Source organism: Schistocerca gregaria, chromosome 1 (genome assembly GCF_023897955.1).
Source record: "Schistocerca gregaria isolate iqSchGreg1 chromosome 1, iqSchGreg1.2, whole genome shotgun sequence".
In the NCBI taxonomy this organism is placed as follows: domain Eukaryota; kingdom Metazoa; phylum Arthropoda; class Insecta; order Orthoptera; family Acrididae; genus Schistocerca; species Schistocerca gregaria.
In genome coordinates, this window is record NC_064920.1 from 203,598,047 (window position 1) to 203,624,660 (window position 26,614).

Consider the following 26,614-nt stretch of genomic DNA (forward strand, 5'->3'; position numbering starts at 1 on the left):
TATAATTTCTGCTTTATTGGTGAGTCTGACACTGTCTCTGTAAGTTGCAATAATCTGCTTCCAGCAATCATGAGTTTTCATTTGAGCTTTTTTCTCTCTAACTAGATGTTGGAATTTTCTTGAAATCACCCTCCATTTCTTTTCTCAAGTTTACACTCATACAGTTTGGAATATTCTCTCATGTCACAATAAGATCAGATTTTAACTTCTCTTCATATTTTAGGTAAACTGTTAGTTTTATCTTAATTGATCTTTAATCTTACTAGTACCACCCTCGCTGAATCTTGAAATTTTAGTTAAAGGACTTGCTTAATGTTTTCTTTTTTTTCAAACTTCATGAGATTAACAGTATTTCTCTTCAATCTCAGAAGTTTATGCCTTTCTTCCCTTGAATTTATGTCAAATCTCGACCTTAATAGTTCGTGATCACTGCCAGTCTTGAATTTGTTTATAACAGAGACATGCTCAGTAATATGAGGGGAATTCAACTGTGTGAAGTCTATTTCATTTTTAACATTGAAGTCGGGGATTTCCACTGCCATTTCTCATTAAGATGCTTGTTGAAAAATGCATTTATTACAGGCATCTTAGTAAATTTTACAATTTACACTAGTCACACTCCTCATTCATTTTCTCATCAATCTCATAGTTACAATCTACTATTTTGCCCTTTTTGTGTGGCTGAGGAAATTTCTGTTTTCGTTTCTTCCACACTTGTCATTTTAATGCCAACAGTAATATGCTTCACTGTACTTGTTATTTTCATGGAAAATGTTTTGCAAAAAAAAAAAAAAAAAAAAAAAAAAAATCTATCAAAAGTTACAGATAATTGAATAAAATTGTTTACTGCCAGTTTTATTTCTGTCAGTCTGCAACAGACAAAGCTGACAATGCCTTCATGATATCTGACACTGTACCTGGATGAAATTCATAGCAGCATGAAAATTTGGAGGCTATACTGTTGTAAGAAATCAAATTATAAAACACAAATACAATACACTGCAATGCATTTAATGAAAAAAATAGTGTCAACATGAATAATATTTTTAATGGTGGACTTCAGTCTGTGATGTCAGCTTAGTTATATGCTTTGCACATACTCACTGCATCAGTACTCACCGTTTTTATTTTTGAACAGATTAAATACAGGTAGTATTTGCCTGTAATATGGAACAAGGGCTTCTCCCACCATATCAGCACTCATAACCAACTGCTGCATCACCTTCAGTGTTGTGCAGACTACATCATGCTTTCTAGTATTTAAAGCATCTGGAGCAATATAGAGAAAGAGAGCTTAAGAAATTTGCTGCCAGTTCAATACTGAGCATTTGAATAACAAGAAGTAATAAAAATTGTATACACAAGAATTAGAATCATTTTTATCTGTTACAAAAATTTCTCTCATTCATTTCATATTGTTCAGGGACATCTTACGAAATCTATGTCCTCAACCTTTTCAGACATTGCAATATTAGTAAGAAAATGTAAATCCTCTAGTAATTGGTGTAATGACAATATCAAGAAAAGGGTAGATTTCTACTCACTATATAGTGGAGTTGATGAGCCACAGACAGGCACAACAAAATGACAGCTAAACAAGTATGCTTTTGACCAAAAGGCCTTCCTCTGAATTAGGCAACATACATAAGGCCTTTTGGCCAAAAACATACTTGTTTAGCATTCTTCTTGTTGTTTCTGCCTGTGACTCAACTTCTTCACCAAATGGTGAGTAGCAATCTATCCTTTTCGTAATATTGACATTATTCCACCCTAGTAATTGGTGTATTATAAGAAAATAACTGATAACAGTCAGGCTGGATACTTAGAAATACACTGATACACTAAGATGAGTAATAAATGGTATCCTGTAGCTAATAAATCGCTATAGAGGTTTTCCTTCAATGAGAAAGAGAAGTATAAAAGAGAGAGATATGCATCAATGTGTTTCAGATGTAAGAAAGGATGGCAGCTAGAATGATGATGGCATGTTCAGTTATGATGGCATTTTATAGGAAAGACTGAAATGGAAATGAGATGGAAGTTGGGGGAGAGAAGAAAGCAGCTTGAAGAAGAATAAAGACACGCTAACATATAGAAAACAGAATTAAAATAGCAGAAGCAGTTATTTGCAGACTTTTTTAGAAGTGGCCTGGGGTTTATCTGCAGATGATTAAGATATGTATTTGTAAGAAGCATTTACAGTAATTAAGTTCGTAATTGTAATAAGATCACATGTGAAATACAGAATGCAAGATAGAATGAAGATTTAAACAAGTAGTAAATTGAGCTATGAAGAGAAAGCCATAGTGGAATCCGACTAGGGGGAAAAAAGTGGGGCATCAATGTCAGTGGCCTTCTTTTTGCAGATGATATGGCCCTACTAGACAACACCAGAGAAGAAGCTGACAACCAAACCCTCAAACTGTAAACTAGCAGAAAAAATAGATCTCAAAACCTCCACCGAAAAGACAAAAATGATGTCAAATATAAAAAAAGCACTGAAAAATTTTAAAATAGGAGGATAAAAACAGAAATTACCAAAGAATTCAAATATCTTAGAAAACAGGTCAGCTGGAATGCCTCTGAGGAAAAGGCTATTGAATTTAGAAGAAACTAGGCTTTCAACTCACCAAAAACACGTAGTTCCACCTCATAAAATGCAAAAATAATGCGGTAACTGAATCAGAAGCTCCATAAACAGCCACATGACTGTCCAACTGAAAGGCTGGAGATCAAAGAAAGGAAAGTATTATGAACAATCCTGAGCCTCAAGTCCCATAGTAACAAAGTAATCCTAATCTACATCTATTCTCTGCAAACCCCCATGAGGTTCATGGCAAAGTATGTGTCCCACTGTACCAGTTATTTAGATTTCTTCCCATTCCATTCACATTTGGAGCAGGTGAAGAATGATTGTTTGAATGCCTCTCTTAATGCAGTAGTTACTCTAATCTTATCCTCATGATCCCTATGCAAGCAATACATAGGGGACTGTAGTATTTTCTAGAGTCCTCATTTACAGTCTGTTCCTCAAACTTCGTTAATATACTTTCTCGGGGTAATTTATGTCATCTTCAAGAGTCTCCCAGTTCAGTTCCTTCAGTATCTATGTGACACTTTCCCATGGATCATACAAACTTGTGACCATTCCTGCTGCCCTTCTTTGAAATACGGTCAATAACCACCCCCCCCCCCCTGCCCCCCCCCCCCCCACCCTGCCAGTCCTATCTGGTACGCGTCCAACAGGCAACACACATGAGCAATATTCAAGAACTGGTCACACGAGAAATTTGTTAACGATCCCCTTTGTAGAGTGACTGCACTTCCCCACTATTCTACCAATAAACCAAGGTCCATCACCTGCTTCACCCATGACTGAACCTATGATCATTCCAATTTATATCCCTGCAAAGTATTATCCCCAGATATTTGTATGAGTTAGCTGATTCCAAAAGTGACTAATTGATATTATAGTCATATGATACAATGTTTTTCTTGTTTTGTGAGGTGCACAATTTTACATCTCTGAACACTTATAGCAAGTTGTCAATTTTTGCAACACTCTGAAGAAATCTTATCAAGATCGGACTGACTATTTACGCAGCTTCTTTCAGAGAGTACTTCATTATAGATGACTGCATCATCTGCAAAAAGTGTGAGTTTATTATTAATATTGTATGCAAGATCATTAATATACAACATGAACAGTAAGGATCCCAACACACTTCCCTGGGACACTGCCAAAGTTACTTCTACATTTGATGGTGATTCTCCATCCAAGATAAAATGCTTTATCCTCCCTGCCTAAATGTCCACAGTCCAGTCACAAATTTCACCTGATACCCCATATGATCAAACTTTTAAATAAATCTGGTAATGAGTCAAATGCTTTATTGGAAATGAGCAAATACTGCATCTATCCCCCAGCTTTCATTCAAAGATTTCAGTACGTCTTGTGAGAAAAATGTGGGTTTGGTTTCACATGATTGATATTTTCTTAGCTCATGCCAATTAGCATGGAGGGTATCATTCTCTTCAGGATACTTTATTACGTTTGACCTCAGAATATATTCTAAACTTTTACAACAAACTGATGTCAAGGTTATTGGCCAGTAGTTTTGCGGACCACTTCTACAACCCTTCTTGTAGATAGTTGTGACCTGGGCTTTTATTCAAGAACAGAGCATTGTTTTTTGTTCAAGAGATCTACAATAGATTATAGTTAGAACAAGAACTAACTTAGTCACAAACTTAGTATATAATCTGACGGGGATTCAATTGCACCCTGGAACTTTATTCAATTTCAAAGACTTCAGCTGTTTCTCAATACCACTGTCACTAATACTATTTCACTCATCTTTTCAGTGATATGAGGATTAAATTGGGGCAACTTTCCTTTATTTTCCTTTGTAAAGAAACATTTGAAAGCAGAGTTAAACATTTCGGATTTTGCTTTTCTACCCTTAATTTCAGTTACTGTGTTATTTACATAGAAATGGACACTAACTTTGGCGCCAATAACAGCCTTTACATATGACTACAAGTGCTTTGAGTTTTGTGAGGTATCATTTGATGATATTCTGCTACAGTAGTCATTGAAGGCATCATGTATTGCTCTCTTGACAGCCAAACACCTTTCATCCAGCATCTCTCTGTATACAGCCCTAGGCATTGTTTTACACCTACTATGCATTAATCTCTGTTTCTTTAGGAGTTTCTTTACAGTGAGTATATACCATGGAGGTTCCCTCCCATTACAAACTGGTCTAGTTGGTACTTATCCATCCAATGCATGGTCAACTATTCTTTTAAACTTGAGCCATTATTCCTCTACATGCTTCTGCCCTGTGCTGAAAGTTTCAAGTTACTCACTGAAATATGACACTTTTGATTTTCTGTCTAGTTTACTGAAGATATATATCCTTCTGCTCATTTTAGTTTGTACTTTGGTCATCATTGTTACCGCACCCACATCATGTCACTGATACAAGTTTCAATGTGGGCATCCTGAAAGAGGTCAGGTCTATTTGTTGCAATCAGATCCAATATATTTCTATCATAAATGGGATACCTAACTAGATGTTCCAGGTAATTTTCAAAGAAGGCATTTAATAATGTTTCACAGAATATCTTATCATGCCCACCACAAAAAAAGTCATTTTCCCAATTAACCGTTGGCTGATTGAAGTCTCCACCGATGATTACAGTATGATTGGGGAACTTAAGTACAAGTTAACTGTGGTTTTCTCGAAAGTTTTTGGTCACATCAGCAGATGAATCTGGTAGGCAACAGAAGGATCCAGTTATCACCTTATGTCCACCCCTGATACTGAATCTTGCCTAAACAATCTCACATGTAGCTTCAATTACTATCTTGGTGGTTTTGAGTTTCATGTCTACTGTGACAAACAAACCACCTCCATTTCTCATTTGCCAGTCTGTTCAAAATATGCTTAAATTTTCCCCCAAAATGTTGCTGGTATCAATTTCAGGTGTCAACCAGTGTTCTGTACCTAGTATTATGTGAACTTCACTACTTTTCAGGACTGCTTCAAGCTCTGGCACTTTTTTGCGAATGCTTCAGCAGTGTAACATTAGGATCTTAATGTTCTCATCTGTGGCAGGCATTTCTTTTGATATTACATGGATACTTCTGGGTATCCTACAGCTACCGTTATCTGGATTGGATGGACAGTCACCTAACCTAAAAGAAACCCTTCTGTGCACTTTTCATAGTCAACTACCTGAGAATCAGAAATTAAACCCTTTATTAAATAACTGAGAAGCTTTCAGGCACAATGAGGAAAAGAAATTTTCGTTTTTATGGACACATTCTGAGAATAAACCCAAATACAGAAAAAAATGATTTTTCTGCAACAAAAAATGAGACAAATTGGTTTAAGGGAATGGAGTAAGAATTTAAAAACCTCAGTCATAGGAAATATGTTCACAGCTACAACTGTAAAATGGAGAACAAGAAAGAGCAATTCCAAGTTAAAGTCAAAATCAAAACCAAATGAATGATCTGATCAACAAAAGAAATGAAAGTGAGATCAGAAAGAATGAAAAATACTGGACTAAAAGAAGAGACGGAACACTCAAAAATTATTGAGTTAATGTACTCCAATAATAATAATAATAATAATAAATAATCTTATGACACCCCCAAAATAAAACAATTTGGGACATCACACAGATTATTCTTCCAAAGTGTCAAGTAACAATAACAAAGTTTTTTTCCGCATTATTCTTTTCACAGAGTAGAAATGAAAATATGACATCATTTTGAGGTTTCCATACATTTTTAATTTATGAATCTATAAATATTGTCACAGATGTTTGTTTGTCTTAAATTTGTTGCAGAGCACTTAACACTATGAAACTGAAATTACTGAAAAATAACAGCTGTAAATTTAACAAGTATATATACATTATGCAGAAATTTATTTTGCATGAATATAAAATAAAACAGATTAGAGAAATGTTTGCTGCACCTTCGTATGATGCTTGAAATAATGCATAGCAAATGAGGTGTTGATTGAGATGCAATTCCTTGTCCTGATACTTGACTGACTCTCTATCGAAAAATTTTTGAGACTGAAAAATAGTTGGAACTTTTTTTACCCATTTCAACATAGATAACAGAAGTACGTCAAGGCCACAAAACAATAGTTGCACAGTCTACATAATCAAACAGAAAAATATACTCCACTAGTCTTAAAAACTCAAAAATTCTAAATTGACTCTGAGCCCCAACAATACAAAAAAAAATTGATTTTAAAATTTTTCACAAAACTGGCCTTTTTAGTTGTAATAAGCATCACCTACAAGAAGAAATTGGCAAAATTAAACAATCAAGTTATTTTAAGGAGACGGTTTCACTCAGGAATATGCTTTTAAAAATTTTTACAATACTAACCTAACAAATATAAGGATTTATAAGCATATACAACTTAGGGAATGATAGAAATTGCCTACACGAAAATTAAAGATCCCTTCGAAGAAAAGAGAAACAATTGTATGAATATAGAGATGGAAAACCAGCACTAAGCAAAGAAAAGGGAAAGCTTAAAAGCAAAAAGAATATATAGAGGGGCTATACAAGGGAGATGAACTTGAAGGCATCATGGAAGAGGACGTAGATGAAGATTAGATGGGAGATACTGCAAGAAGAATTTGACAGAGCACCAAAAGACTTATGTGTCAACACAGCTCCAGGGTGGACGACATTACATTAGGACTACTCATAGCTTTGGGAGAACCAGCCATGACAAACTTCCATCTCTTGTGCAAAATGTATGAGACAGGCAAAATACCTCAGACTTAAAGGAGAATGTAATAATTCCAATTTTGAAGAAAACAGATACTCACAGGTGTGAATATTACTGAGCTACCACTTTAACAAGTCACAGGTGCAAAATACTAACACAAATTCTTTTCATAAGAATGGAAGCTGACCTGGGGCAAGGTCAGTTTGGATTCCAGAGATGTGTAAGAACACACAAGGCAATACAGATCCTATGACTTACCTCAGAAGACAGGTTAAGAAAAGGTGAACCTACATTTATAGCATCTGTAGACTCAGAGAAAGCTCTTGACAATGTTGACTAGATTACTCTCTTTGAAATTCTGAAAGTAGCAGAGTTCAATACAAGGAGTGAAAGGCTGTTTACAACTTGTACAGAAACCAGAGGGAAGTTACAGAGTTAAGGGGTACGAAAAGAAGCAGTGGTTGAGAAAGGAGTGAGACACCATTGTAGTCTATGCCCAATGTTATTCAGTCCGTACATTGAGCAAGCAGTACAGGAAATCAAAGAAAAGTTTGGAGTACAAATTAAAGTTCAGGGAGATGAAATAAAAGCTTTAAGGTTTGCTGATTACATTGAATTCTGTCAGAGATAGCAATGGACCAGGAAGAGCAAATGAAGAGAACTGAAAGTGTCTTGAAAGGAGGATATAAGACGAACATCAACAAAAGCAGAAATAGATAATGGAAAGTAGTGAAACCAAATCAGGTGATGCTGAGGCAAGTAGATTAGGAAAAGAGACACTTAAAGTAGCAGATGAGTTTTACTTTTGGGCAGCAAAGTAACTGATTATGGCAGGAGTAAAAAGAATATAAAATTAAGACTGGCAATAGCAATAAAAGTGTTTCTGAGGAACAGAAATTTGTTAACATCGAATATAGAGTTAAGTGTTACGAAGTATTTACTGGAACTACGAGGGCAGTTTTTCTTTTTTTTAGTCTGCATTGTACTACAGCCACGTAAAAATGGCTGCCGTCATTGTTGCTCCTGCCAAGTGTGAATAATGAAGTTAATTCGCTTTCTGCAAGCAGAAGGGAATAATGCAGCAGTAATTCATCAGAGAACGAGCCGAGTGTAAGGTGATAACTTCATGACTGATGGTGTTACGTGTGAATGGTGCTGAAAGTTTAAAGATGGCCGAAATGACGTGCACAATGACGGGGGCCAAGGACGCAAGTCTGTCGTTACAGCCAACCTTGTTGAACGAGTTGACAGAATGGTTAGAGAAAATCATATGTTCACCATTACGGCTTTATCTATGGAAATTCTGGAAAGTTCAAGATCTGTTGTACACTCTATCATTACTGAACATTTAGGCTACAAAAAACTTTGTGCTTGTTGGGTTCCAAAAATGTTGATGGATGCCCACAAAAGTCACCAAATGGTGTCACATTTGAATCTCCTTGACCATTATCACGATGAAGGAGAGAACTTTTTGAAATCAATCGTTACTGGAGATGAGACTTGGATCAAATACGACACACTGGAAACAAAATGACAGTCACAACAATGGATACATTGAAAATCACCGAACAAACCAACAAAATTCAAACAAACATTTAACAACAGGAACCACTCAAAAATGGATGCATCCAAAATCACCGAACAAACCGACAAAATTCAAACAAACACTCAACAACAGGAACCACTATCAACGCACCTGCTTACTGTGAAACTTTAGGGCATTTGTGGAGAGCCATTCAAAACAAACAAAGAGGGATGCTGACTTCAGGAATTATGTTGATCCATGACAACGCTCATCCACACACTGCTGGCAAAACCCAATGGCTCCTTGAACAATTTGAATGGGACATTTTCGATCATCCACCATACAGTCCTGACCTGCACCCACCAACTATCACCTTTTCCCTGAACTGAAGACGTGGCTAGGAGGGCAGCTCTTTCAAACGAATGAAGATCTTCAAAACAACATCAATGCTCATTTAAACTCATTGGCGGCAACATTTTTTGAAGAGGGTATTGCAAAGCTTGACCACAGGTACAATAAATGTCTCAATCTTTTATGTGATTATGTTGAAAAGTAACCATAAGTGTACAAAACTTTTGGTAATAAAATAATTGTTTTCTATGAGCTTGTCTTTTATTTATAGCCAACTAGAGATTAAGGGGAGGGGGGGGGGATCATCCGTCGTTTTGTATGGAGTGTAGCCACATATTGTATGACACGTGGACAATAAGCAGATCAGCAAGAAGAGAATAGAAGGTTTTGAAATGTGGTGCTGCAGAATACTGCTGAAGATTAGATTGGTAGATAACATAACTAATGAGGAGGTGCTCAATAGAACAGGGGAAAAAAAGAAATTTATGACACAACCTGACTAGATGAAGGGATCAGTTGATAGTAAACATTCTGAGTCATCAAATGATCAACAATTTAATACTGAAGGAATGTGTGGGGGAAGGGGGGTAAAAATAGTTGAGAGACCAAATTGCAGTAGTTAATTTGGAGATGAAGATGCTTGCACAGGATATAGTAGCATAGAGAGCTGCATCAAGCCAGTCATTGGTCTGAAGACCACACCCCAACAGCAACAATCTTTATTATCAAATTAATGACGATGTAAATAAAACAGAAAGAAACTTCCACATGGGAAAAATATATTAAAAATAAAGATTCCAAGACTTACCAAGCGGGAAAGTGCCGGCAGACAGGCACATGAACAAAACACACAAACACACACACAGAATTACAAGCTTTCGCAACTGGCAGTTGCTTCGTCAGGAAGGAAGGAAGGAGAGGGAAAAATGAAAGGGTGTGGGTTTTAAGGGAGAGGGTAAGGAGTCATTCCAATCCCGGGAGCGGAAAGACTTCCCTTAGGGGAAAAAAAGGACAGGTATACACTCGCGCACACACACACACACATATCCATCCGCACATACACACATGGATATGTGTGTGTGTGTGTGCGCGAGTGTATACCTGTCCTTTTTTTCCCCTAAGGGAAGTCTTTCCGCTCCCGGGATTGGAATGACTCCTTACCCTCTCCCTTAAAACCCACACCCTTTCATTTTTCCCTCTCCTTCCTTCCTTCCTGACGAAGCAACTGCCAGTTGCGAAAGCTTGTAATTCTGTGTGTGTGTTTGTGTGTTTTGTTCATGTGCCTGTCTGCCGGCGCTTTCCCGCTTGGTAAGTCTTGGAATCTTTATTTTTAATAAATCTTTATTATCACAGTGATAAATGAATACAAGAAGAAGTTGGCAAAAGTAACAATAAATTATTTTAACCTGTTAAGTGGGTATTAAATGTGCACATGCTTCTTTGTTAGTGGGTCATTTGTGTCAGTGCACCCTGGTGCAGTGGTACTGTGCACTTTTCTCACACATAAAAATTTTCTTTCGAGTATTCTGTTTTTTAATTTAAATTGATATTGGGTGGGAATGAATACAACATAGATCGGAGAAGTAACAAAAATTTGTTTTCACGATATTACTTAATTACACCAATTACTTTCAAGCAATTAAATACTGTTTTGGAAAACTAGAACTCACAGTGGTCAATTTGATACCTCATTTGTGCATTTCCCACTCTACATTTGGCTATACTGAGTGAGGTGGTGCAATGGTTAGCACACTGGACTGCCATTCAGGAGAAAGACAAGTCAATTCCCTGTCCAGTCATCCAGATTTAGGTTTTTCCATGTTTTCCTTAAACTGATCCAGGCAAATGTCCAGACGATTCCTTTGAAAAGCACCTGGCTGATTTCTTTCCCAAGTTCTTTTGTAATCCAAGCCTGTGCTCTATCTTAAACTACTGTTAATGGAACATTAAACTCTAATCTTCTTTCTTCTTCCTCCATATGGCTATGACAATTCAGACAAAAACCCATTGTGTATTTTATATGGAGTCTTTTTTAGACTCTGCTCAAACATGGATTTGGGTCAAGAAATAATGCTGCCTTTTAACTTGATAGAAGGAAGGGCTGTGGTATTTCCAAGCAGGGTATTGATCACCTTCAAAGTAGTAGTTTATGCTATTCTGTGGCTACTTATTTTCTATTTTGATTTTAGCCTGACAGTGCACAGGTCAAAATAACAGTTTTATTGTTTTAGCAAACAATGCTGCTTTTAATATGAATACATTTGTAAAGGTAAGCACATTCAAGTTAAGAAATAAGTTATGGAGTGACAGTGGCTGTTTTTCTGTTCAGTTTTAGTTAAATGTTTAAAACTGCCTATGTTTTTGCACCAAACATTTCTAACATATAGTTATAATTCAATAGGAACAATACATGTTAGCACAGTTTTTACTACATGCACATCCTTTCAGTGTTTACCATTTTTGTTCATGGCTGTCATGCATATTTAAGAATATTAGTAACTGTCATTGTTTGCTTTTATGATTAATTTTAAGAGCACAGTATTTAAATGTGTCATTCTAATAAAAAAATAAATAAATAAGGAAAAGATGTAGTAAAGAACTTCCTAATTATCACTAAGTCCTGGACGAAAGATAGTCATAGTTCTCAAAAAAGAATTTTTGTCTTACATCATTAAAAATAAAGAGTCAGTGGAAGCTTTTATGTGATTTCATTTCTAAGACGGTTTTCCTCAGGATGTATTGTGACAAAGGAAATCGTAGGATTGTAATAAATAAGAAACAGATTATGAAACATTAGAAATTCCACTGTGAAGGATATTCAGTGATTTACATGTATGTTTATGCAGGGAAAATAACTTAGTGGCCTAATATTTGTGGACACAGATGGGCAGACTCTGGAAAAAGACTTTACTGAACTCATAGCATGTTTGCAGTACAAATATACTATGAACTGCCCACAAACATGCTTCTTGCACTCTTCTGTTAATACACATTTAAATCATTTCCTTACTTTTGCACAAACTGCAACAATGAGCAGAAGCTCTTTAAGAATGGAGACAATCCAAGTTAGTAAAACACTAAGGAACAGGTAAATTAGTGTCAGCTGAAAAAAAAATCAAGTGGCATAAAAGTAGAACAGAGATACTGTACTCAGATTACAACTTTGGAAACTGTTAACTTACAGTACAGTTGCTTTACATTTGGTGTCTTATGGTTTCCAATTCATATTTACACAGACACCTTTTAAGTCAACATTTTGTACATGAAAGAGTGCTCTTAGCATTCAAAAATTTATGTATGCTCATTCCAACAGTGTTTTTTGGTCAGTTTTACATGATGCAGGTAAGGAAATAGTGATTGAGAAAACATATCAAATTTCTGCATGTTATAGGTAACATGTACAGTGGGCCTTGCTTTTTTTAAATTTTTTTTTTATTTTTAGAAAAGGAAACACAGAATCTTCTGCACCTGTTTTCTTATTGACCTAAATCCACATTAGAGTCCTAGTTTCAAAAGTTGTAGTTCCATTACATTTTATTTTGTATCTCTGTCAGGTGAGTTCCAGGTAGTCCTGTTTTAACAAGTCTTGCTCCTTTGTTTCATTTAGTGAGTTGCTGATTTTTTTGGAAAAAAAGGGAAAAACTACTGAAATACTCTCTGATGTAACTAAATAAAAGAAGTATACAGGTTGATGTCAGAAATGAGCAACTGCAGGATTCTGAATCCCAAGATTTTAGCTTTTAAGACTTACAAATCTGGTATGTTGCAATTAGGGTGACCAATTCTATCATACTTCTGGGGATCTTCTGTACTATAGTAACTTCTCTGATCCTCCCAGCTCCCTTATTGACTGCCTGTTTCTCCACTATATTTTGTCAAAGATCACTGTTGTAAATATTGATCCCATTAAGTGTTACCTATAGTTCAAATTCCATGACTGACAGATCTCAAAAACCTTTTATATAACGACCAATCTCAACATACAGTCTCTTTTTCTGTTCATGCTTCTATGGAAAGAAGATGGTTTGGCTCAAGGAAAGTGAGGAGCAGAGAAAGAATGATATAGCCATAGTGTCTAGAGGAGTTATGCCAGTTAGAATGTTTAATCAGTTCTTGGTCAGTACTGGCAACACACAGATGTGTTCACATATGCAAAGCCTCCCAATTTTTTTATATTTATATCTCTACTGACACCCATTCCAAAAAAATAAAAATAAATAAAAAATGTGTTGTAGTTGCACAGTGGAAAATTATTGTCACTAAATTTCCCTTGAACCTCCATTAAAACCATGGTCAGATGTTGGTCATCTCCCTTAAAACCATGATCAATTGTTGGTCACCCTACTTTCTATCCTCTGTTTGTATCCTACTCCTGCTTTTTGAACATGACTACTATCCTGTAATTAGGCTGTCTGCTGCTACTTCTGGCAAATTTCTGCAACTTCCTAGCCTTATGTTTTGTATACAGATCTTGTGGTGAAGAATAAGTAAACTTCAGGACAGAAACTTGATAAATTAAAAGTGTAATAAGTATTACTTTTGATGGGTATAATAAGCTGTGGTATAACTGGTACAATTTTTGGACCACCATGTTGCATCATGTCTTTTATCCCTTGCTGTGCGAAGAACTTATAAGGATATTCAGTCTCACTTAAGCCATCAAAAAATATTGGCAAGTAGTGATGGTAGTCCAGTTTCTCCACTTCCACCTGGAACAAAAGAAATAAAATTACTCAATGTGTTTCCTTTGGGATAGCCACAACGTTATAAGCTGGCAACACATGACTGTATTGATTAAATACTTCCAAAGAATTCAAAAGTTAAGTGCATCTTAGATTTTGCACAGTCAAATATCAAGCTGATCTCATTCATGTATAATAACTAATGTTTCATCTAGTTGTTCATTTGTATTACAGCATCTGATATCAGGGCCACTCCGAGCCAAGTGGTCTATTATCGAGAAATGTTCCACATGAGCATCATTAATTTTGATGAAATTTTGTAGAAACATTCACACATGTTCTCAATGAACACTGGTAAAACTTCAGTTTCAGAAATTCAATACTTGCAGAGATATAGTCAATTGTTTGAAACCATAGCACAGCTTCCAATAGAGCATCCTTGAATTTTCAGCAACTTTGAGATCAGATATCTCTGTAAATATTTGCATGAAAGAAACAAAACTTGGCCATCTTATACAACTTTTAGAGCTGTTTAAAGTAAAATATTAAGAAAAGGATTTCTGAGCAATTTTCATATAGATAATTTGAAGCAAAGTTGGGAGAAAAAAATAGCTGTTTTAAAAAAAATGCGAACTTGAGTTTTATTGAGTTTTGCAATGCAAGCATATAAGGCCCTAAAAAGTAGCATCATCAAAGAGGCGCACTGGAAGTTTGAACACATTTTTCTGGCACTCAAATTATACCTGAAACCTTTTATTATGCCTAATGAATGTTTATTGTTTATTAGTGCCTCGAATAATTGAAATAAAAAGACCTGGCAAATAGGCCATTAATAAAAAAAAAAAAAAAAAAAAATAGAGAGAGAGAGAGAGAGAGAGATCATAAAGAATTCAATGAATAATAGCTTCATATATTTTGTACTTCTCAAAATTGTAAATATTTACAAGTGGAAAATAAAGATCTAATTTTTGGATTCAATTGTATAAAACATTTTTCCAAAAAAGAATCGGTTTGCTTGAATCATACATCAAGTGATGTAAAGTTTCCAATCAATATTGCAGAGATTTTAATACCTAGGTGTTGTGACCTGTGAATTTTTGTCTTAAAGTTATTAGGGAAACAGGTGAAATTGGTTGGTTAAACATCTAAGAGTTTTAATTTTGTATTTAATCACACTTAAATGTAGCCTACTACCTTGGTAAATACATAACCACTAGTTTCACAGAGAAAATTCACAAGATTCACAGTTTATAGAAAATATAATGGCAACAATTACTTTAACAATCAGATTGTTTCATTATTGTGAGCCTCGTTTGAACAATCAGTATTTCAGTGGTGTGTTTGCAGCATAGTGTGTTGGTTCTCTTGACTGAGTGTGGCTTGTTAAGTGATTTATAAGACCATCAAAGTTTGTAATCTAATTTACACATAATTGTTTTGATTGTGTCTTTTATAGCATATTCATCTTCTTAGATTTTTTCATTCGTATTATACATTGTGTATAATTTCATTCAGTAGCAATTTGTCTGAAATTTAAGCAGATTATAATTTGCACTTCAAGGCTAAATACATTATTTAGTTACTGATTAGAGATGGATGCAGAAGGGAACAGCATACCTTCCTGCTCAATTGGGCAAGGAGATAGTGGAACAAAGTGGCATGTCACTTATGTCACTTTCTTTGCCAAAAAAGCTGCTTTCAAATGGTTTGCGGATTTTAGTGATGAGGAAAAAGAGTTGTTGGTCTTACGTTCTGAAGCAAAGCTGGACCATACCTCTCAAGTTTGCCTACACCATGAAGCCCTCTTATTGACACAATATGATAGGTTAAAAAAAAAAAAATAAAAAAATAATGCTTCAGTCCCTTTGGGAAGGTGAATCATAATGTTAAGGCAGGAATTCACACTCTTGACACTGAAACAGCTAATAAGGCTTCTCATATGTTGAAGAAGCAGCTTGTTAATAACATCAAGCCAGGTCAGAAATAAACACTTGGACGAAGCTTAATCAGCCTCATCATCACATTCTGATGAGAACTTTAGACCAAAAGAAGAATTAAATAGTAGTTTATTGTCTATCGGTATTTCACCCCTGAAGAGAACAGTAAGCTACAGAGATAAGCCCCAATATGTGAAGAAGAAAATTCAAAAGGCTCAAAATGTGATTAAAAACAGAATTGTAAATGCAATAGGAGTAAACCAACAAATTGAAGATGCTAGTGAAATTAAAGAATGTGTAAACTGTGCCGACTTTACACATTTGCTGACTGAACTGAAAGCCAAGATGCAGAATTCAATTCATTAAGAACAGATGCAAATTTTAACCTTGGCATCTGCAAATTGGATAGTCAGACAAACAGCAGCTCAGTTCGCCGTGTCCAAAAGAATGGTGAAGAATGCTCAGAAGCTTAAGGCAGAGAAGGGCATTCTGGCACTTCCCGAAAATAGGCAAAGCTGAAAATTACCAGCAGAAGTTGCTAGTAGAGTGCAAAATTTTTTTGAATATGATGAGTATAGTAGGTCGTGCCCTGGAAAAAAGATAGACTTTTAGATAGAAAGACATACATGCAGAAAAGATTGTTACTTTGCAATTTACGGGAAATGTGTGTTACCTATAAGAATATAAATGTTCCAGAAATAGGGTTCTCAAAGTTTTGGTTTAAGCAATGGATACATACCGATCGGGCCACACTGGACATGAAGCAAATGGTAGTGGATGAATTTATAGAAGATATAAAAAATAAAATATGGAGTCTGTCATGCCATCATTACATTGCCAGGCACCAAAGCTTGCATCTTAAAGGCCTTAAATGTCATCTGAAAGACGAAGAGGTTGTTGTCCTAATGGATTTTGCAGGAAATTATTCTTTTATGATTCAGGATGCTGTGCAAAGCTTCCACTGGGACAATAGTCATGCAACAATTCATCCATTTTTTATCTACTTTCGTCAAAATGAGAAAGTAGAATCTTTAAGTTTTTGCATTATCGGTCAGTGTTTGTGGCATGACACTATTGCAGTTCACGTTTTTATCAAGGAGCTCATCAAATATATAAAAGCACGGTTTGCACAGATATCCCACATTCATTATTTCAGTGGTGGCTCCAGTGCTCAATGTAAAAATTTAAAAAATTTACTAAATTTGTGCTATCATAATAGTGATTTTGGAATGACAGCCGAATGGAATTTTTTTGCTACTAGTCACGGGAAATCACCTTGTGATGGGATTGGAGGTACAACAAAGTGGTTAGCAGCAAGAGCGAGCTTGCAACGGTCACTTAATGGACAAATTCTTACTCCCCTAGATCTGTTTCATTTCTGCTCTGAAAACATTAATGGAATTAAATTTGCTTTCATCAGTAAAGATGAAACTGAAAAAAAATATTGTGTCACAAGAAGAGAGGTTTAAACTTGGACAAACTGTAGTAAGCACTTTGAGAAAATAATCACTTTTTACCTATTGATGAAACACAATTCAGGTCAGTGGAGTTTCAAATGATTGTTCATCTTTTCTAGCTAAAATGGATCACAGTAATGAAGGAGGCATATTAATGTCTGCTCTCCAACCAGGACAATATGTTGCATGCATCTACGAAAACGTGTGGTGGATTGGGAATATCTGTAAGACCTCCACAGAGCAAAGGGATGCATTAATAAACTTTATGCACCCACATGGTCCGGCAAATTCATTTTATTGGCCACCAAGAAGTGACAAGTGATGGGTTCTGGAACACCACATTATTGCAGTTATTCCAGCTCCATCAGTAAATTCGTCTGGCAGGCAATACACCATTCCTCTTGATATTCATCAGAAAATTAATGTAGCATATCAAAAATTGAAATAGTTTAGAGGAAGCAATCTATGGAGACCAAGAATGCCTTCTAATTTTACAAAGGGAACTTAAATAATTTTACTATCAGGCTTGGGAGCCTGTGAAAGGGAACCCTTATCAGGCTTGGAATCCTGTGGTAAAGAAACCCACCCATGGCTGTTGTTGCTAAGCTATCGGGTGTGGCCCCTATGGCAATGGGAATGCTGGTTTTCTCAGGTGAAATGAAAGTTGCAGGGGATAAGCCACCATGGACCATAGCAACTCATTTATACACTTCTTTTCCATCAGTAAGCTGGTGTTGTTCATTATACAAGCAACTAGTAATTAGATGATTATGCAAATAAATTTTACAATTTACATTCATTCTTAATAATAATTGTGTGTGTGTGTGTGTGTGTGTGAGAGAGAGAGAGAGAGAGAGAGAGAGAGAGAGAGAGAGAGAGAGAGAGAGAGACAGAGAGAGAGAGAGAGAGGGGGGGGGGGGGGGGGGGGAGAGGTGGTGACAATTAAGAAATAACATTGTCTCTATTTTTATTCTTTTGCTATTTGGACTTAAGCTAGGTCCTATATATATCAGGACTTTATATTTCACTTATCCCAGACATTAATAAACATGTATAAGGCAAAATAAAAGATTTCAGGTATAATTTGAGTGCCAGAAAAATGTGTTCAAACTTCCAGTGTGCCTCTTTGTTTACGCTACTTTTTAGGGCCTTATATGCTTGCATTGCAAAACTCAATCCATTTTTCTAGATAGTTTAGAATATGCTCTTTCTAATGACCATAATTTAAAAGAGTTTGGAGAAAACACTTTTTTTAAAAATTTGACTAAAAAATACCCATTTTTAGCACTTTTTGAAAAATCGTCAACTTTACCCTAGATTTGTGAAATAATGGAAAGCAATAGGACAATGAAATTTTATATTCCAAGACATTGTGTTGGTGAGTTATTGTGTGCAAAGTTTCATTTACATCCCACAATTATATTTGAAGATATAAAAAACTATAGTTCGCATTTTTTTAAAACAGCTATTTTTTCACCCAACTTTGCTTCAAATTATCTATATGAAAATTGCTCAGAAATTCTTTTCTTAATATTTTACTTTAAACAGCTCTAAAAGTTGTATAAGATGGCCAAGTTTTGTTTCTTTCATGCAAATACTTACAGAGATATCTCACCTCAAAGTTGCTGAAAATTCAAGGACGCACTATAGAAAGCTGTGCTATGGTCTTAAACAAGTGACTGTATCTCCGAAAGTATTGAATTCCTGAAACTGAAACTTTACTAGTGTTCATTGAGAATATGTGTGAATGTTCATACAAAATTTCATCAAAATCCATGAGGATCATGTGGGAGCCTCTATACCACTTGGCATGGAATGACCCATCACAGAAATTTCTTACCAAGAAGTGTACTAATGACTCTGCAGAATTGTTCAGATAGAATATGTCACAGATAATCCCACCCATCTCAGTTACTATTTTTATTTTACTCAAAATACATGCACGAAAAATCACAGAGACACATTTGACCAAGACATTTTCTCTCAGAAGTGAAGGCTGTGGCCCAATGACATTAATCCAAAATTTATAAAATGACTAGGCTAGCAGCAAAAGACGTAATTGTGGTTACAATTATATAATGTAATGACACGCAACTACAACATTTTCTGCCCTATTACTGAAGTTTCCTCACAGCTGATGACTTCACCAGAACACTGGCTGCTGCCAATATTGTAACAGAATTGCAACACTCTCAAGAGGCCAAATCAGCACTGTAGTAATCTCTGCGATGTTCCGCTGTTGGCAGCAGTGAAACAATTCCTCACCGAGGCATTACTTATAAGTTCCCAGCCAGCCAGAAGGACACCATGCTGTTCACTTACTGTCCATCAAACTCCCATGAGGCTGGTGCATCCATAATTCATATGCATAAACCAGATTGCCTCGTCTGACCCCAGTGTAGTCCAGGGCAACCATCGTTGTGTTCGGCTTACGCTGTCACACTTGAGTTCGGCATGCCGTATGACCACTATGCGACCCCAAATATCTGCTATGGGCATCAGTGAAAGCTGAGCAGCATAGCTGTGACAGCCAGTGACTGCCTCCTAGTCAGCACCAGCTGTATCTGACTTAGCATTGTGAGACACTGCCAACCTATTATCTGTTTCTGACTATGTACTGAATATCTTGTTGTTGCCAAACACAACTGTTGACATCTTGCTGACTGGGCAGCAGCCTCCACTACTGCTGTTCAAACTCAAAATTCCCAGGTGGGGAGCAACTATGAAGGTGGGGAGTAACTAGGATACCTCACCTCTCCAGTAGTGGTCTCACTAATAACACAGCTACAATGAAGTAATTAACTTCATTATTCCTTTATTTGGCTGCAATTATTAGACAAAAGACTATAAGCTGATTTTGGGGTGTTTGGCAAGTTTTGAAGATATCCTCACAGATGGAACACCACCCATGAAAGGTAGCTAGTTTGAGTTGCAATGAAAGATGAGTTTGAAGCAGTTCCCTTTCTTAAAAATGAGGCTTGCCTTTAACCAAGTATACTCAATCCTGGGTGTTAAGTTCTGTAATAAATTAGTTACAGTTTGTCTCAGGTGAACTGCTGCAATACGGAGCCTAAAAAAATATTAGTAACTAGTATAAAAGCAATAAACAGCTGGTTCCCTAGATTTAGAGTTGTACTGCAACAAAAGGTTTCTTTGCTATTGGCACTGCTAAGAATACCAAAGAACACTAAACGTTATATCAAAGAGTAAAAGTAGTCTCAGATTCACCCAGCAATTTAAAAAATAAAAGCTGTGCAATGACAATAAAATGAGAATACTTTCACTTCAGTTCACTATGTAGAACAAGCCACTGATAATCGAACTAAAATCAAAATATATTCTTCAAATAACATCACAGGTACAGTGTGTAACAAAGCAGTTGGACACTTCCCCCTGTTATGTTTGTCTTCCACCTTTTTCCCCAAATATCTTCAATAGTGTTATTTTTATAACTTGAGCACAGTATCAAAAATCTTGAATATTAACTCAGGGCTTATCCAACTTGACTTTACTACATCTACTTTCATTTGGTTAATTAGAAGCCAGTGGAATAATTAGTTTACCTAAAAGCTGTGCTAATTACAAATACCACTAATTCCAAACTTCATTATCATTGTTTCCACATAAACATATACCTACATGCTAACTTTCAGATAAGGTACATCAAAATGGTACTGTTGTGACGAAAACGCAGTGGGACCAAACAGGAGCAGCCCGCGAACAAACAAGATGGATGAATGGGAATGGACGGACAAGCACAACAACAGACAACTGAGCAAGACACCAAGGTCAACAACTAATAATTAAGCAATGGGGTCACAAGAGATAACCTCACGAAATCAAAAAAACTTCCACTTGTAAACGGGAAGTAAGCACACACAACATAAACACGATGTCTGTAAGCGAGATATCATCCGACTCAACGCTAATACCAGATTGCCTCATTGAGTGAGAGGTAGCCGTCTAAATACACTACAATGTATGTTGCTATTGGCCGATGGGACCACATGCTCCACAGTGCCGCCCTCACGAAAGACTCGGGGCCAGGAGTGCACGCAGCCACGGCTTATGGTGGAACTGCTGCAGAGACCACTAGTGCTCATTGTGTTCCACGGCATTTGGCGTGGATTGGAAACCCACAGCAATCAGTACCAGAGATACAGTGAAATATCTACATAGCTAATGCTCAGCAGATGTCTTAGATCAATAATTGACTACATCTTAGTGAATGATAAGCTAGTGGGCCGAGTAAGGGATACAAGAGTTTATGGAGCACAAGATATAGAATCAGATCATTTCTTACTGCTCTCCAGAATAGATATTTTTACAAAATGGAAGAAAATAACAGAACAAGTAACAAACCAACAATATCAAAGTATTTATAAGGTATACTTGCTTGAAAAGGACAGTATCAGACACCTGTACCCAAGGAGATTAAATACAGAACTGGAAAACTTACAAACTAAAGACAATATAGAAGAAGAATGGCAAACTCTGAACTATACGCAGAGTAGCAGGAGAAGCTCTCGGGAGAGAGAGGGGTGGGGAGAGGGGGGATATATATATATATATATATATAGAGAGAGAGAGAGAGAGAGAGAGAGAGAGAGAGAGAGAGAGAGAGAGAAGGGGAGAGATAGGGGGAGAGAGAGAGAGAGAGAGAGAGAGAGAGAGAGAGAGAGAGAGAGAGAGAGAGAGAGGGGGGGGAGGGGGGAGAGAGAGGGGAGAGAGAGAGGAGAGAGAGGGGATAGAAAGAGAAAGAGAGAGAGAGAGAGAGAGAGAGAGAGAGAGAGAGAGAAAGAAAAGTCCTAGAAGTTTGGAATGAGGATATAATGAAAGCTGTCAAATAAAAACAGGGTGCATATATAAAATACACTCCTGGAAATTGAAATAAGACCACCTTGAATTCATTGTCCCAGGAAGGGGAAACTTTATTGACACATTCCTGGGGTCAGATACATCACATGATCACACTGACAGAACCACAGGCACATAGACACAGGCAACAGAGCATGCACAATGTCGGCACTAGTACAGTGTATATCCACCTTTCGCAGCAATGCAGGCTGCTATTCTCCCATGGAGACGATCGTAGAGATGCTGGATGTAGTCCTGTGGAACGGCTTGCCATGCCATTTCCACCTGGCACCTCAGTTGGACCAGCACTTGTGCTGGACGTGCAGACCACGTGAGACGACGCTTCATCCAGTCCCAAACATGCTCAATGGGGGACAGATCCGGAGATCTTGCTGGCCAGGGTAGTTGACTTACACCTTCTAGAGCACGCTGGGTGGCACGGGATACATGCGGACGTGCATTGTCCTGTTGGAACAGCAAGTTCCCTTGCCGGTCTAGGAATGGTTGAACGATGGATTCGGTGACAGTTTGGATGTACCGTGCACTATTCAGTGTCCCCTCGACGATCACCAGAGGTGTACGGCCAGTGTAGGAGATCGCTCCCCACACCATGATGCCGGGTGTTGGCCCTGTGTGCCTCGGTCGTATGAAGTGGCGGTGCGGTCCCCTACGGCACTGCGTAGGATCCTACGGTCTTGGCGTGCATCCGTGCGTCACTGCGGTCCGGTCCCAGGTCGACGGGCACGTGCACCTTCTGCCGACCACTGGCGACAACATCGATGTACTGTGGAGACCTGACGCCCCACGTGTTGAGCAATTCGGTGGTACGTCCACCCGGCCTCCCACATGCCCACTATACGCCCTCGCTCAAAGTCCGTCAACTGCACATACGGTTCACGTCCACACTGTCGCGGCATGCTACCAGTGTTAAAGACTGTGATGGAGCTCCGTATGCCACGGCAAACTGGCTGATACTGACGGCGGCGGTGCACAAATGCTGCGCAACTAGCGCCATTCGACAGCCAACACCACGGTTCCTGGTGTGTCCGCTGTGCCGTGCGTGTGATCATTGCTTGTACAGCCCTCTCGCAGTGTCCGGAGCAAGTATGGTGGGTCTGACACACCGGTGTCAATGTGTTCTTTTTTCCATTTCCAGGAGTGTACGTTAGCAACCCCACTACTGAGAACAAACAATACTATAAGGAGAAAAGAAATAATTCTAAATGCGTAGTAAGGAAAGCACATCAGGAACACTGGGGTAGGTTTATTTCTAATATCGAACATGATATCCACGGAAGGCAAGAAATGGCATATGAGGTTGTAAAAACTTTAAGCACAACAGAAAGAAAGAAGATACACATAAATGGCATTGAACAAGAACAGTGGATAAATCATTACAGTGAGTTGTGGTATGATCATACAGCACAAGAAACTGAAATTGAACAACTAGACGAGAAAGGATTAGATGAAATACAGTCCAACAAATTAACATCTGCACTAACATCACTTAAGAACAGAAAAGCAACAGGAAAAGATGGCATTAATGCTGAATAATTAAAATATGGAGGAATGATACTACACCAATGACTGCTGCATCTCTTTAACGAATATTGGAAGAAGAACAATATTCTCAAAGACTGGAAAACAGCTCGAGTGATATAAATTTTTTTAAAAAAAGAGATAAAAGCCTATGCCGTAATTACAGAGTAATAAGTTTACTGGACTCAGAACACAAGGTGTATGCTAAAATTATAAAATACAAGACTTAAAAACATAGCAGAAGCAGTACTGCATGAGGAACAAATGGGTTTTAGGAAACGACACTCCACAATAGATGCAGTTTTTATTCTACAATAAATAACAGAAAAACAGAGAGAGCACAATAAAGAAACACATGTTGATTTTATTGACTTTTTTTAAAAGCTTTTGACAATGTCAATAGGCAGAAACTTTGGGAAATAATGACGAATCGCAGAAATCCAAAGCATTTAGTAAATGTGATGAGAAGTTTACATCAAGACACAAATATCACTCTGGATCTCAATGATACCAAGTAACAAAGGGCTGCGAAAAGGCTGCTGCATCTCTCCAACTCTCAACAACTACATTAATGAAATAATACATATATGGAAATCAGAATTTCAGAAAGGCATCTACCTAGACAGGAACATTCTTTTAAATAATTTACTATATGCTGATGATGCAGTGATCCTAGCAGGCAAGGGAGGTGGCCTTTGGAAAGGAATCTACTTGCTAAAACAAATAAATGAAAAATATAACATGAAAACTTCAAAAGAAAAAAAACTAAGACAATGGCCTTCATGGGGAAAGAACCAATCAGAACCAAAATAGTGATAGATCAGAAGATTTTAGAACAAGTAAGCCATTTCAATTACCTCAGATGTGAAATGACATATGGCTACAGCAGAGATATTGAAATTAAGCTTAGTAAATTCAGCTAGGTATGCGGAACACTGAACAGAAACCTAAAGAACAAAGCCAGGAAAGACACTCAAATTAAATTTTACAAAACTGTTGCAGTTCCCACACTGTTCTATGGAAGTGAGACCTGGGTGGTTACCCAGAAGCAAGAAGCCAGATTCAGGCACAAGAAATTACAGGCAATTCCTTCCTATATCTGAGGAGAAGAAGATGATGATGATGAAGAAGCTAATGCTCAGAATATGTTAGCAGCTTTTGCACATTGTGTGCAGCTCAAATGTCTAGTTCATCCTCCATGAATTCATCCATTGTGTAATAGCATTTCAGTGTCAGTGTCTTATATACCTTTCTTTTAAGTGGACCTAAATTCATCTGCATTAGATTGTTCCCTTTTAATTTATTGTAAATTTTCATTCCCATGTACTGAGGTCAATGGGCCTACAGTGAGGCAGTGGGTGAGAAATATAACATTTTCTTAGCTTCTTGTATCATGTGAACGAACAAAATCGTTTCCCTCAAATAATCATTGTCTGATGTAAAAAAAGATAATAATCTCTCACATATATAGGGGTGGCAGAGTTAATATTTTAAGTTTTCTGAATAACAGACTATATGGTTCTCTATGGCTTACAGTGCACATATTTCAAATGATCTCTTTCTGTACCCACTGTACATTTGCTGAGTTACCCTTAAACAATTACCGTACCTAAAACCAGATTCAAAGTAGCTTGTACAAGAAATTTTGCCAGTCCTGAAACTGACAAGATGACACAGCTCCCCATAGTCTCACCAATGAGGGGGATTTTTTTAAAAAAAAAAAAAAGAAAAAAAAATTTAATTTTCATTTTTCCACAAGTATGGGTGATTAATTTCACGGATCTTTGTAGCAACCAAGGCATACCTTGTTATTATACCTAACTGATTTACTTAACTTATTAACACTCCATTCCTATAAGTTTGGATGTAGAGGGAAAAGCTGCAAAATGCATCTGGAAATTGAACACAGGTTGTCTCCTTCCCACCCAGATGCCTTGGTCACTATACCAGTGGCTTTTCTGCTGAGTAGTGTGTACCTTACGGGTACACAAGTGAAAGCTATAACAGTTTCTTTCCTCAATTTCTTGGAAAAGTGAGTTTGCAGATACCTTATTTGATCATGAAAATTGCTGTTTTCAATTAGCTATTGGTCCTGTCTATTTTGATTCAATTATGTCTCATGAAATTTAGAGCTGTTTTTCTCAAAACTGGAAGGGAGCTGAGCCTTTCATTTTATGTTGTACAACTGACTTGCTGAATGTTAATCAAATCAGTTGATCGTGTCTGCGGCCTTCCCCTTGCAAAGTGCACAATTTTACATTTCTGAACATTTAAAGCAAATTGCCAGCCTTCGCACCACTTTGAAATCTTACGAAGACCTACTGAATATCTGCACAACTTCGTCCAGACTGTATTTCATTGTAAATAACTGCATCATCTGCAAAAAGACTGATGTTGCTTTTAATATAGGCCAAAAGGTCATTAATAAACAAAACAAACAGCAAGGGAGCCAACACACTTCCCTGGTGCACTGCCAAAGTTACTTCTACATCTGATGGCGACTCTCCATCCAAAATAAGATGCTGTGTCCTCCCTACCAAAAAGTCCTCAGTCCAGTCACAGATTTCACTTGATACCCCATATGATCACACTTTTGATAATACACATAGGTGTGGTACTGAGTCAAATGCTTTTCAGAAATACTGCAAATCCCAGACTTCCTTGATCCAAAGCTTTCAGAATGTCACCCGAGAAAAGTGCGAGTTGGGTTTCAAATGACTGATGTTTTTGAATACCATGCTGGCTGGCATGCAGAAGGTCTTCATGTTGAAAATACCTCATGTTTCAGCTTGGAGTATCTTCTAAGATTCTACAACAAAAGGATGTCAAGGACATTGAATGATAGTTTTGTGCACCACTTCTGCTATCCTTTTTGTAGACAAGTGTGATCTGTGCTTTCTTCCAGCTAATGGGCATTGTTTTTCATTCATGGGAACTACAACAGCTTGTAGTAAACAGAAGCGCTAACTCAGTCGGAAATTAAGTACAGAATCTG

At 37.2% G+C, this 26,614-nt stretch overlaps 2 protein-coding genes across 4 annotated transcripts in view; one reads left to right on the top strand and one right to left on the bottom strand.

Moving 5' to 3' along the window:
• LOC126336852 (UBX domain-containing protein 11-like) overlaps positions 1-26,614 on the top strand; it is a 261,607-nt gene that overhangs the window by 74,912 nt on the left and 160,081 nt on the right. The window lies entirely within an intron of this gene.
• Positions 1-26,614, bottom strand: part of LOC126336859 (parkin coregulated gene protein homolog) — a 107,755-nt gene that overhangs the window by 60,116 nt on the left and 21,025 nt on the right. For all 3 annotated transcript variants that reach the window (XM_050000959.1, XM_050000977.1, XM_050000968.1), the window contains exons 2-3: positions 13,685-13,856; positions 1,120-1,269 (exon numbers count right to left, since the gene is read on the bottom strand). In XM_050000959.1, coding sequence (XP_049856916.1) covers positions 1,120-1,269; positions 13,685-13,856 — 322 coding nt within the window. The remainder of the gene's footprint in view (positions 1-1,119; positions 1,270-13,684; positions 13,857-26,614) is intronic.